This window comes from Canis lupus, chromosome 22 (assembly GCF_048164855.1).
Source record: "Canis lupus baileyi chromosome 22, mCanLup2.hap1, whole genome shotgun sequence".
Taxonomy (NCBI): Eukaryota; Metazoa; Chordata; class Mammalia; order Carnivora; family Canidae; genus Canis; species Canis lupus.
Window position 1 is genome coordinate 17,003,508 of NC_132859.1, and position 14,202 is coordinate 17,017,709.

The 14,202-nt window shown below is 37.1% G+C and overlaps 1 protein-coding gene across 2 annotated transcripts in view; it reads left to right on the forward strand.

The window, feature by feature from the left end:
• Positions 1-14,202, forward strand: part of COPB2 (COPI coat complex subunit beta 2) — a 68,057-nt gene that overhangs the window by 47,573 nt on the left and 6,282 nt on the right. For both annotated transcript variants that reach the window (XM_072792539.1, XM_072792538.1), the window contains exons 3-13: positions 2,378-2,464; positions 2,859-2,985; positions 4,022-4,170; positions 6,080-6,226; positions 7,051-7,150; positions 8,000-8,142; positions 8,583-8,782; positions 10,287-10,397; positions 12,422-12,510; positions 12,595-12,701; positions 13,908-14,051. In XM_072792539.1, coding sequence (XP_072648640.1) covers positions 2,378-2,464; positions 2,859-2,985; positions 4,022-4,170; positions 6,080-6,226; positions 7,051-7,150; positions 8,000-8,142; positions 8,583-8,782; positions 10,287-10,397; positions 12,422-12,510; positions 12,595-12,701; positions 13,908-14,051 — 1,404 coding nt within the window. The remainder of the gene's footprint in view (positions 1-2,377; positions 2,465-2,858; positions 2,986-4,021; positions 4,171-6,079; positions 6,227-7,050; positions 7,151-7,999; positions 8,143-8,582; positions 8,783-10,286; positions 10,398-12,421; positions 12,511-12,594; positions 12,702-13,907; positions 14,052-14,202) is intronic.

Sequence of the window (14,202 nt, forward strand, 5' to 3'; positions counted from 1 at the left end):
ATTTTTTGAGCTAATGAATAATATTCCATTTATCACTGTTGGAGTATCAGGATTTCTGACCTCTGCAGTTTCACATCTTCATCTTATGAATCCATTTGTCTTAATGCAGATAGTATACATTAATATGCATGCTAACTCCTCTTTTTTTTTTTTTTTTTGGATCTACTTCTGCTTTCACAGGTTTAAAATCTTTGTGCTTTTATGCTTAACAGATACGTTGATGCCTTCTCCAACTCCCACCACACGGCCTAATTCTTCCTAGGGATCTCTTCTATCAACTCCATTTAGCCATTTCTCAGCACTACCATTTCACTATAGTATACTCTAAATCCCAGCTGTAGTTGCCTTACCTTTCTATGGGTTTTTCGTAACATAACTCTATTTTATCTGGTTTATCCACTTTGCCTGGTGTTTCTCTTTTGTTCCCTCCTGTGCCCTCTGGCAGGGCCATCTGCTTCTACTTTTATAATATATCTTGTTGGTGACTTCTAATTCTTTCTTTCCCTCAAGAATGGAGGTCCTGGGATGGACGGGGATTATCCTAGTCTAATTTTCCACTGTTTTTCCAACTGCATATCTGACAGCCAGACTTAGAGTAGATATTGAGTAAGTCTTTATTGAATCTTTGTTCTATTTTTGGTTCTCCCTCTTTTTTTCTCTCCATTTATCACCAACAGAAGTTACTTGCCATTCATGTATATTGAGAACAAAATTCTCAAAAAAGGCAAAAAGTTTTTGAAAGTAATTCAAATGTACTTGAATTTCAAATAAGTCTTCAAAGTGTGAGTTCAATGGTGAAAAATCAGTATGTTAGAATTTGAGGCCATTCTGCTAATTACATGATGTGGGCAAGCCTCTTAACCATGTTAAGGATCAGTTTACTTATTTAAAATGAAGATGGTATTGTTGCCTCCCTATATCATGAGATTGTCAAAAGGATTAAATCAAACTAGATAATATTAGGAGATCTATAAGGTACCATACAAGTGTTAGTCATTATCTTTCTAACTTAAGTGCATGCTGAGTGTGTAGCATTTCCTCCTCTTTAGATTGTTTAGCTTCTAGAATGTGGAGACATCTATCATGTCATTTCTATCAGCCACAGTACTTAACATGGACCTGAACTCTGTTCTGCAGCTGCTTTATTTGTACTGCTCAGCAGCCCACTGGATTTGTTGGCCCCTCAAGAGCTTTCATGGATTTGTCTGTCATCCTATAGATTGTTTGTTCTGTTTTCAGTGTCTGTATTGTAGTCAGCTGGGAGTGGTCTTATAAGTCGAGCTGATGTGCCCATTTATTCTGTTTGTGTGAAAAATCTCTTGAGGCCTGGCTTCAGAAACCACAGTAGGCTCAGCGGTTCTTATGAACCAGTCCCTTCTTTTTTTTTTTCTTTCTTTTATACCTTTTTTTTTTTTTTTTTTTTTTTTTTTTTTTTTTTTTTAGTATGGTTGACATACAATATAACATAGTTTCAGGTGTAAGTTTCTTTTATTTAGTGCATGTGGTTAATCGGTTAGTAAGATTGTGCTGTTTATCATTATTCTCTGGTACAAAAAGAGATTGCAAAATGATAGTTTGATTTTCAGAATTTAAAAAAAATAAGGCATCAAAGTGGGAGGACAAAGAGATGCATTTATCTGTTCTTCCTAGGATGGTCTCCTAGTTTTCTACTTTTATCCTGTATGTATTATTATTCCATTTTGAGCACCTTGAAGAGACATCTAAAATCACTGTGTTTCATGCTTCACTAAAGAGAGGTAAATAGGATTTATATGGAAACATATTGCTAAAGTGTACAAAAAATTGTATCTTGTTTGTGAGTTAATAGGTTTAGTTTTAAAAAGAAAAAAACTAAGAACCAATTCATTCAACAGATAGTTATTACAAATCAGTTGTTTGCCGGATACTGTTCTAGGCTTTGGGAACGCGGTGAACAAGATTCTTGCCTTTGGGGAGCTTAGCAGGAAAGATTGACATTAAACACAGAGTCATGAAGGTACTATATTATGGAAGGGGAGTATAAGGTTCTGTGCACCCAGGCTTATCAGTCAGAGAGAACAGGAGGAGCAAAGGTAAGGCTGGGAGTAGCCAAAGGTGAGCTAGAGAGATAGGAAGGGCAGGCTGGAGCACAGAGGATCTGGAATTCCATCTTGTGGACATTTGCTGTCATTTATCCTTTATAATATTTTAATTTTGAAACTAGTAAAGAAAAGATAATCATCTTTTTTTCATTTGGTGGTTGAGCTTTCATGCTTCAGCCTGAGAATAGTTTTAAATTAGGAGTGACCTAAATAATTGGATGTTTTAAATATAAAACAATGGATTTTTCAGTTATTTTCTCATAACTAAAAGTGTATATTCTTATTAAATTTTAAAGACATTGGTGAAAACATTTGAAGTGTGTGATCTTCCTGTTCGAGCTGCAAAGTTTGTTGCAAGAAAGAATTGGGTTGTGACAGGAGCGGTAAGTAATTATATGAATTTCTAATCCTTTCTTAATTGGTCAGTGATTATGTGAATAATTTTGATTCTTGATTTGCTAATTAGTGTACTGTTTTGAGGCATGTACTTAATACCTGGAGCCCCTAATACACTTGTTTTTCAAGATTTATTTATTTATTTTTAAAGAGAACGAGGGAGAGGGAGCCGAGGGAGGTGGGGTGGAGGGGGAGAGCTAGAGAAGGAGGCTCCTCACTGAGCAGGCCCGAGGCCGGGGTTGATCCCAGGACCTTGAGGTCATGACCTGAGCCGAAATCAAGAGTCAGACACTTAACCCACTGAGCCACCCAGGTACCCCTACATATTTTGCATAGTTTACTTCATAACAATAATAATGATTTCTAAATTTCCATTTCTAGGATGACATGCAGATTAGAGTGTTCAATTACAATACTTTGGAGAGAGTTCATATGTTTGAAGCACACTCAGACTATATTCGTTGTATTGCTGTTCATCCAACCCAGCCTTTCATTCTGACTAGCAGCGGTAAGAGAGGACTCCTTTTGGTCATGTGCATCTCTTTGAGTAATTAATTTTCATTCAGTGAGACATGCAATTTTTTCACTGCTGTTACATTTAGAGTTCTAATTCCAAGCAGCCTTTAAACTATTTAAATCCATTAACGTGCTATCAGTGCCGCTTGCTTTTGTATTTAATGAAATATCAACTCTACTTAGGATTTGTGTAGCAATTGCTCTGGTTCCTGTCAGGGAAGGCCTGAAGGTCTAGATGATTAAACATCTGCTGAACAGAAAGCTAATTTACATGCTGGTGGGTGAGTTTTTGCCAGATTGCCATATACCCTCGTCAGTTTTATCTTCATATTCAGACTGGTTTGCTCTCAGTATTAAATCTAAAACAGTAGACTTTTGGAGGCTAATTAAAACAAATTGCACTGATTTGGTAATGCTCTTTGAAACATTTTTAGGTTAAAACTGAGAAGTAATTCAAAGCTTTTTTTCACCATTCTTAGAAGAATGTTTATTCCCTAGTCACTGCCATCATTATTCAGTCATAATTAGATTCTAATCAAACTTGTATTACTCTTCTGTCATTCTGTAAAGCCCAGAGTCTTTCTAAATTTTTTCGTGAAAATTTTTTTTTTTTTTTAATTTTTATTTATTTATGATAGTCACACAGAGAGAGAGAGAGGCGCAGAGACACAGGCAGAGGGAGAAGCAGGCTCCATGCACCGGGAGCCCGACGTGGGATTCGATCCCGGGTCTCCAGGATTGCGCCCTGGGCCAAAGGCAGGCGCCAAACCGCTGCGCCACCCAGGGATCCCTGAAATTTTTGTTTGTTAGTAGTTTTTCTCTCTTATCGCCACTCTTCCATAGAGAATTAAGTTTATTTATAGGATAAATAAGGATTTTGAAAAATGTGTTCAGTTCTGATTCTGTTTCTTTAAATCATGGAATGTATGATTTCTCTTAGATTTCCTGCCTTAAAAGGAACAAAGACTGCATCTTCTGAATGAAAGAAATATAAATTGCAACTAACTTGAGACTTTCTTTTGGCCTAGATGACATGCTTATTAAGCTCTGGGACTGGGATAAAAAATGGTCCTGCTCACAAGTGTTTGAAGGACACACTCATTATGTCATGCAGATTGTGATCAATCCCAAAGATAACAATCAGTTTGCCAGTGCATCTTTGGACAGGACCATCAAGGTAGGGTGTCTATTATTTATATCCATTATGATGGTGAAATATCATTGTTTTAGGTATTGTGTTCCTGGCTGTCCAGAAAATTATTCCTGCTTAGAAGTTTCTCTCAAGAGCTCATATTGAAGTCAAAATAGGACTTCTCACTTTGGTCCGGAGGGACATAATTCTGTTTAGAAAAATATTATGACAACTTGTGCTCAGTGGGAGGAGTGTTTTTCCATGTCAAAGCAATCTATTATAAAACTTGTAAACCATTGCAAACCTAGAATAAGAAATATGCCAGTATCTCTTATTTCCTATTTCTTCTCCTTTTCATGTATTCTGTTTCCTATTTCCTTTCAGTGTATTTGTTGTTGACCTCAGCTGAGTATTAATCTATTTTACTTTAAAATTTCATCTGCCTCCATTCTCTTTTTCTTATTTCTCCCTACTGCTGCCAAGTCTTTCTAAAACATGGGTTTGACCTTTCTGCTCCCAATCTAAGGATAAAGTCCCAGTACCTTAATGTGGAATACAAGGGTTTCCAGACTAGCCACAGCTAATATTATGAGACATCTCCTATAACCCTGACCTACCCACCATTTTCTAGAGAACTTTATTCAGCTGTTACCTCTACTTATGATACTCTTTATTTTTCCCTTTTGACTTTTTTTCCTCTGGAGAACTACTCATCTTTCAAGGCTTAGCACCGTTATTTACTCTGAGAGGCTCTCTTCAGACTTCCATTACATCCCCAGACAGAGCCAGCCATGCTCATCCCATTCCTTCCATTCCTTTTTGTTTCTATTATGGCCCTTATTTTGAATGATAACTAATGTGTCTTCAGAAATCTTTATCCTCCAAAATGTTGATGTTTGGGGTAGGAACTGGTATCACCCCCACTCCCTCAAACAGACACTCAGTAGCCAGCAACACAGTGCTTTGCTTGTACCAGACACTTAATACATGTTGCATGAGAGTAGTCATACTCCTTTTTCCATTACAGTATTTAAAATCTCTATATGCATAGATTTAAAATGATAATTGCATTAATTTTTGCTTTCATGTGTGCATGTATGTTTATATCCACGTAACATTTTTATTAATTTTCCTTTAACTTAGGTAAAATATTATGTTATTTGATGATAATTTATTATTAAATGATATCTGTCCAAATATCTTAGGGTTTTGACCTTTTTCCCCCTTTTGCTGGATTGTCCTTGTTTTTGACATAGGTTGGAAACTTTGAGAAATTAGTTTCAAATTTTCTTCAATAAAAGGTATATCTTGAGAACATAAACTGTCTTATCTTTGGTTCTAACAAAGTTTATTAAATGTATTCAGTGGTAAACATTTGTTTACGCATCTTTTATACCTCCTAGAGGGCCACTTATGTAGGAGGCTCTCAGTAATTATTTGTAAAGATAAAGCTCAATAGTAGTGCTATGGTAATGTTTGACTACTTTTCCATACTCTAAATTTTTTAGTTAAGTGGTAATTTTCTCTTTTTAATAAACCTTACTAAATTAAATCCACTTTTATTATCTTTATATTGAAATTCTCATAAAAACCACATCTTACCTTTAAAGAATTGTTCTTCAGACACAGCCTGTGGATTACTGGGGTATCTGTTAAAAAAAAAAAAAATCTAGATTCCTGAAGAATCTGTAGGGATAGGGAAAAACTCTCTAGGGATAAAGCCTGGAAATTGGCATTTTCAGAGAACGCTGTAGTTATTCTGCCCCCCCTGGAAATTCAAGTAAGGTGAGAAAGAATGGAAACAAATGGATGAAAAAAAATACATACATTCTTTAGTTTTTAGTTTTCCTCTCCTGGGCTTTGACACTTTATCTAATGTATTAGAAGTGTGGTGGAACTGCCTTCTGAAAAGCAAGGCCTCTTATTGACTGGCAGATGCTGTTGCTCTCTAAAGGTTTGGCAATTGGGTTCTTCCTCACCAAACTTCACTCTGGAAGGACATGAGAAAGGCGTGAATTGCATCGATTACTACAGTGGTGGTGATAAACCATACCTCATTTCAGGTGCAGATGACCGTCTTGTTAAAATATGGGACTATCAGGTACAGTTTTTTCATAATCTTGCTTTGCTGTATATTAGACATGGATTTCACTGTTTTCTTCAGAACGCTTAAAACTTTATTATTGAACTCCATTCATAGTAATAATGCTTCAGTATGTGCATCTAAATAGTGGTCTCAGAGTTCTCCATAAAAATGAAAACAAATACCTATCGAGATTTTAAAATAAAATGCCATTATGTTTACTTTTCATTCAACAGTAGAAATTATAATCATTTTGGTTAAAATGAAGTATTACATCCTCTAGTATCCTCACTGGTAGACTTCTGTTCATATTTGAAAACTAGCAGATCAACAAATAATACTATGACATAGCCATGGTATAGCCAGTTGTCACATAGGCTTTGTAAACCTAATTACGACTTCTTGTTACTATGCTTTTTATCTCTAAGAGACAGATTTTCTGTTTCTTAGATCAAAATTTCCATAAACAGTTATTAATAAAATGAGGCTTAGAAAGCCAGTGTTACTCAGCACCTTATTCAGATTTGTGTTTAAGTACAGAATAAAAATATTAAAGATATTATCTTAGAAGTTGCGGGGGGCGGAGGATATTCAGATGAAAATCAGATCTCTTCTTTAAATGTGATAGTTGCAATTACATTTCCCTATATTGTCAAAGAATTAGAAAAAAATATGCACATAAGATAATTGTGTTTCAAAAATTTCTATATATAAAAACTATTTAAATTGTCACAACCATTATCACTTCTGTATCTGTGCACTGGAAAAATTAAGGATGAGTTATTTTTCATTAAAAAAATAGATATATTTAAAATATTTTTTTTTCTGTGTCTTGATTACAGAATAAGACATGTGTACAGACACTGGAGGGACATGCTCAAAATGTGTCTTGTGCCAGTTTTCATCCTGAGTTGCCAATCATCATCACAGGTTCAGAAGACGGTAAGTTAGAAATGTACGTTTGTTCCTGTGCTTATAATTACTAAGTGCATGGTTTTTTTTTTTTTTTTTTTTAAGATTTTATTTTATTTTTTTATTTATTCATGAGAGACAGAGAGAGAGGCCAAGTTACAGGTAGAGGGAGAAGCAGGCTCCACGCGGGGAGCCTGATGTGGGACTTGATCCCAGGACTCCAGGACCAGGGCCCTGGGCTGAAGGCAGGCGCTAAACTGCTGAGGCACCCAGGGATCCCTAAGTGCATGTTTAAGCCAGGTAGTGCCCTGCATTGTAACTGGATGTTTCTGATAACTTCACTGTTTTTTATTAGAGAATACTTGAGCTTTAGGAGAGTGAAGGGACCTTGTTGTCTTCACTCTCCTCCTCCTCCTAGTGTGTTTTGGCTCTCTTACTTAAGTAAAAGGATGCCCAGAAGTCCTAAAGAAAAACTGTGAAAAAGCCTGTCAGTACTTTGGAGTCTAAAAACCTGGGATCAAATTCAGGTGCTGCCACTTCATAGATAGTGGTTTGAATAGATTATGAAATGAGAACAGACATATCTGCCCCATAGGATTATAGTGAAAAGAAAAGATCACATGTGTGTAAAGCATCTGCAGGTATATAGTAGGCAGTGTACCTAGGAAATTCATTATTTTACATGGAAAATCACATTTCTTAGTTTCTTAAAATTTTCTTCACTTATGTTGCTTTATAAAATCACCTACAGACTAGACTATAGGTCAAAAAATTAAGCTACCAGGAAACTAATAAAGACTTCCCTGTGGCCGGTTCACCCAACACAGTTCATTGTTAGATGTTCAGATTAAAAGGGAGCATTCACATTGTTCTTTTTAGGAACCGTGCGTATTTGGCATTCCAGCACGTACCGCCTTGAGAGCACATTGAATTATGGAATGGAGAGGGTGTGGTGTGTGGCCAGTCTGAGAGGGTCCAACAATGTTGCTTTGGGCTATGATGAAGGGAGCATCATTGTGAAGGTAATCTCTAATTATACTCTCTGAATAAATGAACATAGTGGAAGAAGTTTTCCTTGTATTTTAGTACAATCATCTTCTAAGCCACCACTTTTATTAAACTGGCTCTTCTTTCATTAAGCATAAGAGAGTAAGTACTGGAGATTTATTTATTTATTTTTTTTTTTAATTTTTAAGGTATTTATTTATTTATTTATGATAGTCACAGAGAGAGAGAGAGAGAGAGGCAGAGACACAGGCAGAGGGAGAAGCAGGCTCCATGCACCGGGAGCCCGACGTGGGATTCGATCCCGGGTCTCCAGGATCGCGCCCTGGGCCAAAGGCAGGCGCCAAACCGCTGCGCCATCCAGGGATCCCAGTACTGGAGATTTAAAGTGGAAAAAAGAAGCCTTCTGTTAAGTGAAAATAGAAATGTTTATTTTGTGGTTTTATCATTCTTCCAGCTTGGTCGGGAGGAACCTGCCATGTCCATGGATGCCAATGGAAAGATAATTTGGGCCAAGCATTCAGAAGTCCAGCAGGCCAACCTAAAAGCAATGGGAGATGCTGAAATTAAAGATGGAGAAAGACTGCCATTAGCAGTCAAGGACATGGGCAGTTGTGAAATATATCCCCAGACTATTCAGCACAATCCTAATGGACGGTAAGCCATAACCGGAATCTCCCTCTGAGCTTCTGTGTATGTTAGAGCAGTGTTTGCATATCCATAGTGTATACCACTCTTACTCTGTGGTGGGCATTCCTGATGAGCTTTGCCCTACCTAGCCTAACAATCCTCAACCCTCAACCCAGTTGGCAGGGAGCATGTCCATCGATCAAGTTGGCATGCAGGATGTAAGCATATTTACCTTCCTGGCTCTGTCCCACCACACAATTTTGAACAGTTAAATACTTTGTATTTATTCATTTTAAATGTGTGGGGTTTGTGTCTTTGTGCTCCTTCAAGGGCAGATACCATGTCTTCTCCTGAGACTCCTTAGGTGCTCTAAAAATTTGCTAACTTAGGAAGAAAAGCTGACTCTGAAGTATGTGTCCTTTGAAAAAATTGAGGGAATGGTAATAATTCTGCTTCTTATCTATACTTGAACCATCATTTTCATTTCTTATGATTTAGAAAGCACCGAACATCTTGTAAAAGAGTTTGAAGCATAGGTTTAAACCTGTGCGCCTTTAAAAGTTACTTTACAATAGATCTGGGTGTCTTATAATTCTGTGCTGGGTATTGAAAAAGATGAACTGTAAACCAAGTGTGCTGCCTTGTTCAGTAAATGGTATCCATCGTTACTTGTAATATAATTTTCTTAGGAAGATGAAAAACGCATTAAATTTTTTTCCCTTGATATCATAAAAAACACTTTTTTTTGTTCTAAGTTTTGCATTTTACCATTGGCAGTCTAATAGCAGCTAATACAATATTTTACAGAGAGTTTTATATCTTGAGAAAATTTCACTTGACTATATACAATATTCTATTTTCACTAATTAAATGTTAAAATATTCTGTTTATTTTGATGAACTTAACAGTCATTAAAAATGAGTATTTTTATTCATTCCAGTGATATGCTTTAAAATTAAGATAATCTTGCAACAAAGTAGCACCTTCTTATGGTATAAATGTAATGAATAAAGTGCTACTCATCTTGGTGCTCAACAAATATCAGTTGAGGGGTGACTGGGTGGCTCGGTCAGTTAAGTGTCTGACTTTGGACTTTGGCTCAGGTCACGATCTCAGGGTTGTGAGACTGGGCCCAAGTCGGGCTCTATATTGGGCATGGAGTCTGCTGAAGATTCTCCCTCTCCTGCCCTCCTGCCTCCCACCCCCAAATCTGCTGAATTATTAGAATCCTGGCCCCTGTGCATCTCCAGCCATTCTTTCTGCCTCAAGTCTCTTTTGTCTATATGAGAAGGCCACTGCAAGAAAGTTTTTAGTAAAACCTCATCTTCATAGTATGTTTTTGGATAGAATATGTATGGGTAGCTCTGTATTTGAAGAAATGCATAACTTTAAAAGATACCAGATTCAATAATAACAGTCAGCTGAAGTAGCATTTGTTATTAGAAGTATTTTATTATGAAGATGAAGCATTGTTTCATAACTTCCACATGTCACTGATCCTACTTCTCTCCCTGTCTTCCATAATTTGCAGGTTTGTTGTGGTGTGTGGCGATGGTGAGTATATTATCTACACAGCAATGGCGTTGAGAAACAAGAGCTTTGGATCTGCCCAGGAGTTTGCATGGGCCCATGATTCTTCAGAGTAAGTTTTGGCTTGGGGCTGTCCAGCTGGCACTGATTGCAGATGGGTGATTTGTGTGCGGCTATATGAAACATGTTCCAAAGCCTCGGTGTTGGCTATGCTTTTCCGTGTTCAAGGACAATTCTCATCAGAGCTGCCTTTGCCCTTTCTGTATTTGGTATTCAGCAAGCTCACTCAAGCTCATCTAATAATCCCATTAAACTGGGGGCCCAGCACCCGTTTCCTTAATAGAGCCTGTGGCAGGGCTTGGTGCTTCTGGGCTCAAGACAAACTAGTCTCTCCTTGTGACCTGGCATCCTCAGGTACTGACTGTTAGGGTCCAGAGCTAGTTGGGAGAGACTACAATCTGATGTCATCTTGATGAGAACTTCATTGAATCTTTTTTCTGTGATGTTATCCAACCGCTGTTCTTAAAACAAATTCTGCCTGAATTTAGAGTACTTATAAAATATTCCCATTAAAAGCAGGAAAAATCTCTGAATTATCACACTAGGTACTAGTTATTTATAATTCTTTTTTTTTTTTTTTTTTTTTTATTTATGATAGTCACACACAGAGAGAGAGAGAGAGAGAGAGAGGCAGAAACACAGGCAGAAGGAGAAGCAGGCTCCATGCAGGGAGCCCAACGTGGGACTCGATCCCTGGTCCAGGATTTGGCCCAGGCTGAAGGCAGCGCTAAACCGCTGAGCCAACTGGGCCACCCGTGGCTTTGTTTTTTTCTGACGACACAACTGAATTACATCTTCAGTTTTCTTAGCTTTGTTTCCTCCATATTTTGTATTGCCCCTGTCCTCAACACCAAGTAACCTGAGCCTTAGTTTTACATATGAAGATATGTGTTTTTAAATTTTTTAACAATAAGATATACTGAGAAGTATGAATTTATTGTGCTCTTTTCATCAATTTCCTAAATATATTCATACACGCACAGTCCCATATACTAAAATGTACTTTGTTATCATCTTTAAAAAAAATACTTACAGTTCATGGATTGCTTTATCTCTCTTTATATATCTCTTTTTTTTAAGGTTTATTTATTTATTTATTTATTTATGATAGACATAGAGAGAGGGAGAGAGAGGCAGAGACACAGGAGGAGGGAGAAGCAGGCTCCATGCCAGGAGCCTGACATGGGACTCGATCCCGGGACCCCAGGATCATGCCCTGGGCCAGGCAGGCGCCCTCAGCCAGACAGGCACCAAACCGCTGAGCCACCAGGGATCCCCTCTGTTTTGATAGTTTGCTTTTTGCCTTTTTTTTTTTTTTTTTAATTAGCTTTATCCAGCCAAGGCCCTACTTAACATCTTTCCTCTCTTGATAGGAATGCTTATCAGATCACTTCCTTCAGTACTCTTGAATATCCAGCAACAGCCACAGCCCCATCCCCTCTTTTCAAGAGGCTGGAATATACACACTGTTCTAAGTTGCCAAAAATGTCTACACCACTTATAAAAATTTTTCTTTATTTTTTAAGTCACCTTTATTGAGGTATAATTTATACAAAATTAAATGCACTATTTTAAATGTACATTTCAGTGAATTTAGACAAATGTATATAATCTAACCACCAGCACAATGAAAACATAGAACATTTCTATCATTCCCAAATAATCCCCTTGTTTTCCCTTAACAGTCATTTCCCTGGCCCCAGAAAACACTGATTTGCTTTTTGTCACCATGTGGATTAGATTTGTCTTTTGTTTCATATAAATGGAATCATACAGTATCCACTCTTACATTTGGCTTCTTTTGCTCAGCATAATGTTTTTGAGATTCATCCAGGTTGTTGCATGAATTGGTTCCCATTTTTGCAGTGTTCCATTGCAGGAATATACCAGTTTAATCACTCACTTAGCGAGTGATGTTGGGTCTTAGTTTCTGAAATAGTCTGTATACCCTAATAATGTGTGTATTAGTGTAAAACCCATAATCATTACTCAAATATATCTGAAAAAATTTCTAACATTTGATGGAAGTATGATTGGGTATATAATATGCTATGTTTTTCTTCCTTTCTCCCTAAGATATGCAATAAGAGAGAGCAACAGTGTTGTAAAGATATTTAAGAACTTTAAGGAAAAAAAATCATTTAAACCAGATTTTGGAGCTGAAAGTGAGTGCTATTTATATATGACACATTTTTGGAAGCTTTGCAATGGCTCAGAAACAGCTAAACAAAAGTCTTTTTTCTTTTCAGGTATCTATGGAGGCTTCTTATTGGGAGTCAGATCTGTAAATGGCTTAGCTTTCTATGACTGGGACAATACAGAACTCATACGCAGAATTGAAATTCAGCCCAAACACGTGAGTTTTCCCTCAGTTGTTACTTCTGGAACGTGTAGCTTTGTGAGGAGCTCTGGGTCCCTGAGGCAAAGAAATGTCCTTATACCCAGCTGTCCTGGTTCCATTGTGTTGGACTCAGTACCATTTACTTCAAAATTGCTTAGAAAATCAGAATTGTGGTATATGAATGAGGTAGTAGACAGTGGGTATTTTGAAAAGCATCAAAAGTTATACAAATGCCAAGTGCCATTCATATTTTAAATGGATTTGACAGTATAAAAAGCATGCTTTAAAGATAAGAAGTCAGGGAGCTCTTGACTTGGAAAGGCCTAGGAGCTCCCGTACCATTCAGGAAGCCTTTTCATACTTTACCTGATGATGGCTGTTTAAACTTCAGGTAAATGTCTCCAGTGGCAAAGTTTTCTGGAACTACCTGCTTCTTTGACACCTTTCATTGTCAGATAAAAATCTTTGGAGACAAATCCACCTCCCTAGGGTTCTGGTTGTGTCTTTTATAGCCTGCATTCTGAGTGGGCACTAGCACCCTGGTGGGGAAAAATTGGTTCTTGAGGGTGAAGAAAATTTGCACTTTATCTATAAAGGGTAGATACTTAGATGTATATATATGTTATGTGTGTGTATATATATATATATATATATACACACACCATGTATGTATGTATATGCATTATATATGTATAAGCATATATAGTATCCGTGGTATTTTGTAGGGGGAGGTGAGGGAAAAAAATGTCTAAAAAGATTCCTGGGTATGTGGGTGAGGGTGATAATGGAAAAAAAAAAGGCTGAAAAACACTTTTTTAGAGCAATAGGGAATGGGCTGCTGCTTCTAAATGACAGCGTGTCCAGTGCTTCCTAACAGCTTTCCTTCCTGTCTCCCCTTGGTCTTTCCATTTCTCAGCTAAATAGCAAGGCACTATAAGAAAAATAAATAAATAAATAAACAAACAAACAAATAAATAAATAAATAGCAAGGCACTGCCCCATCTACCCTCCAAATATGGATATACACATGTACGTATATGTATATATGTGGTATATGTATCTGTACATATATGTACACACCATGCACTATATAAACTTGTCAAATGCGTATTTATTATCCTGATGTAAGAAAAACAAATCTTGTTAGAAACTAAGTGTATGCAGTTAGTCATACCACACAGAAATCCGAAACTGTCCATGTGTCTGCTTGCCATGTTACAGATTTTCTGGTCTGACTCTGGAGAGCTGGTCTGTATTGCCACCGAGGAGTCATTTTTTATCTTGAAGTATCTGTCTGAAAAAGTCTTGGCTGCACAGGAAACACATGAGGGAGTTACTGAAGATGGCATTGAAGACGCCTTTGAGGTAATTCACCAACACAACTTTAGCTTTGTTTTTAAGTGATTTATATTTGTATAAACTTCACTGAGTTTGATATTTTATTAAGTTTTGGAGAAAGTGAACATATAAGGAATTCCAGTGAAATGTGAAAATTAAAGTCTTGACTCAAAGATCA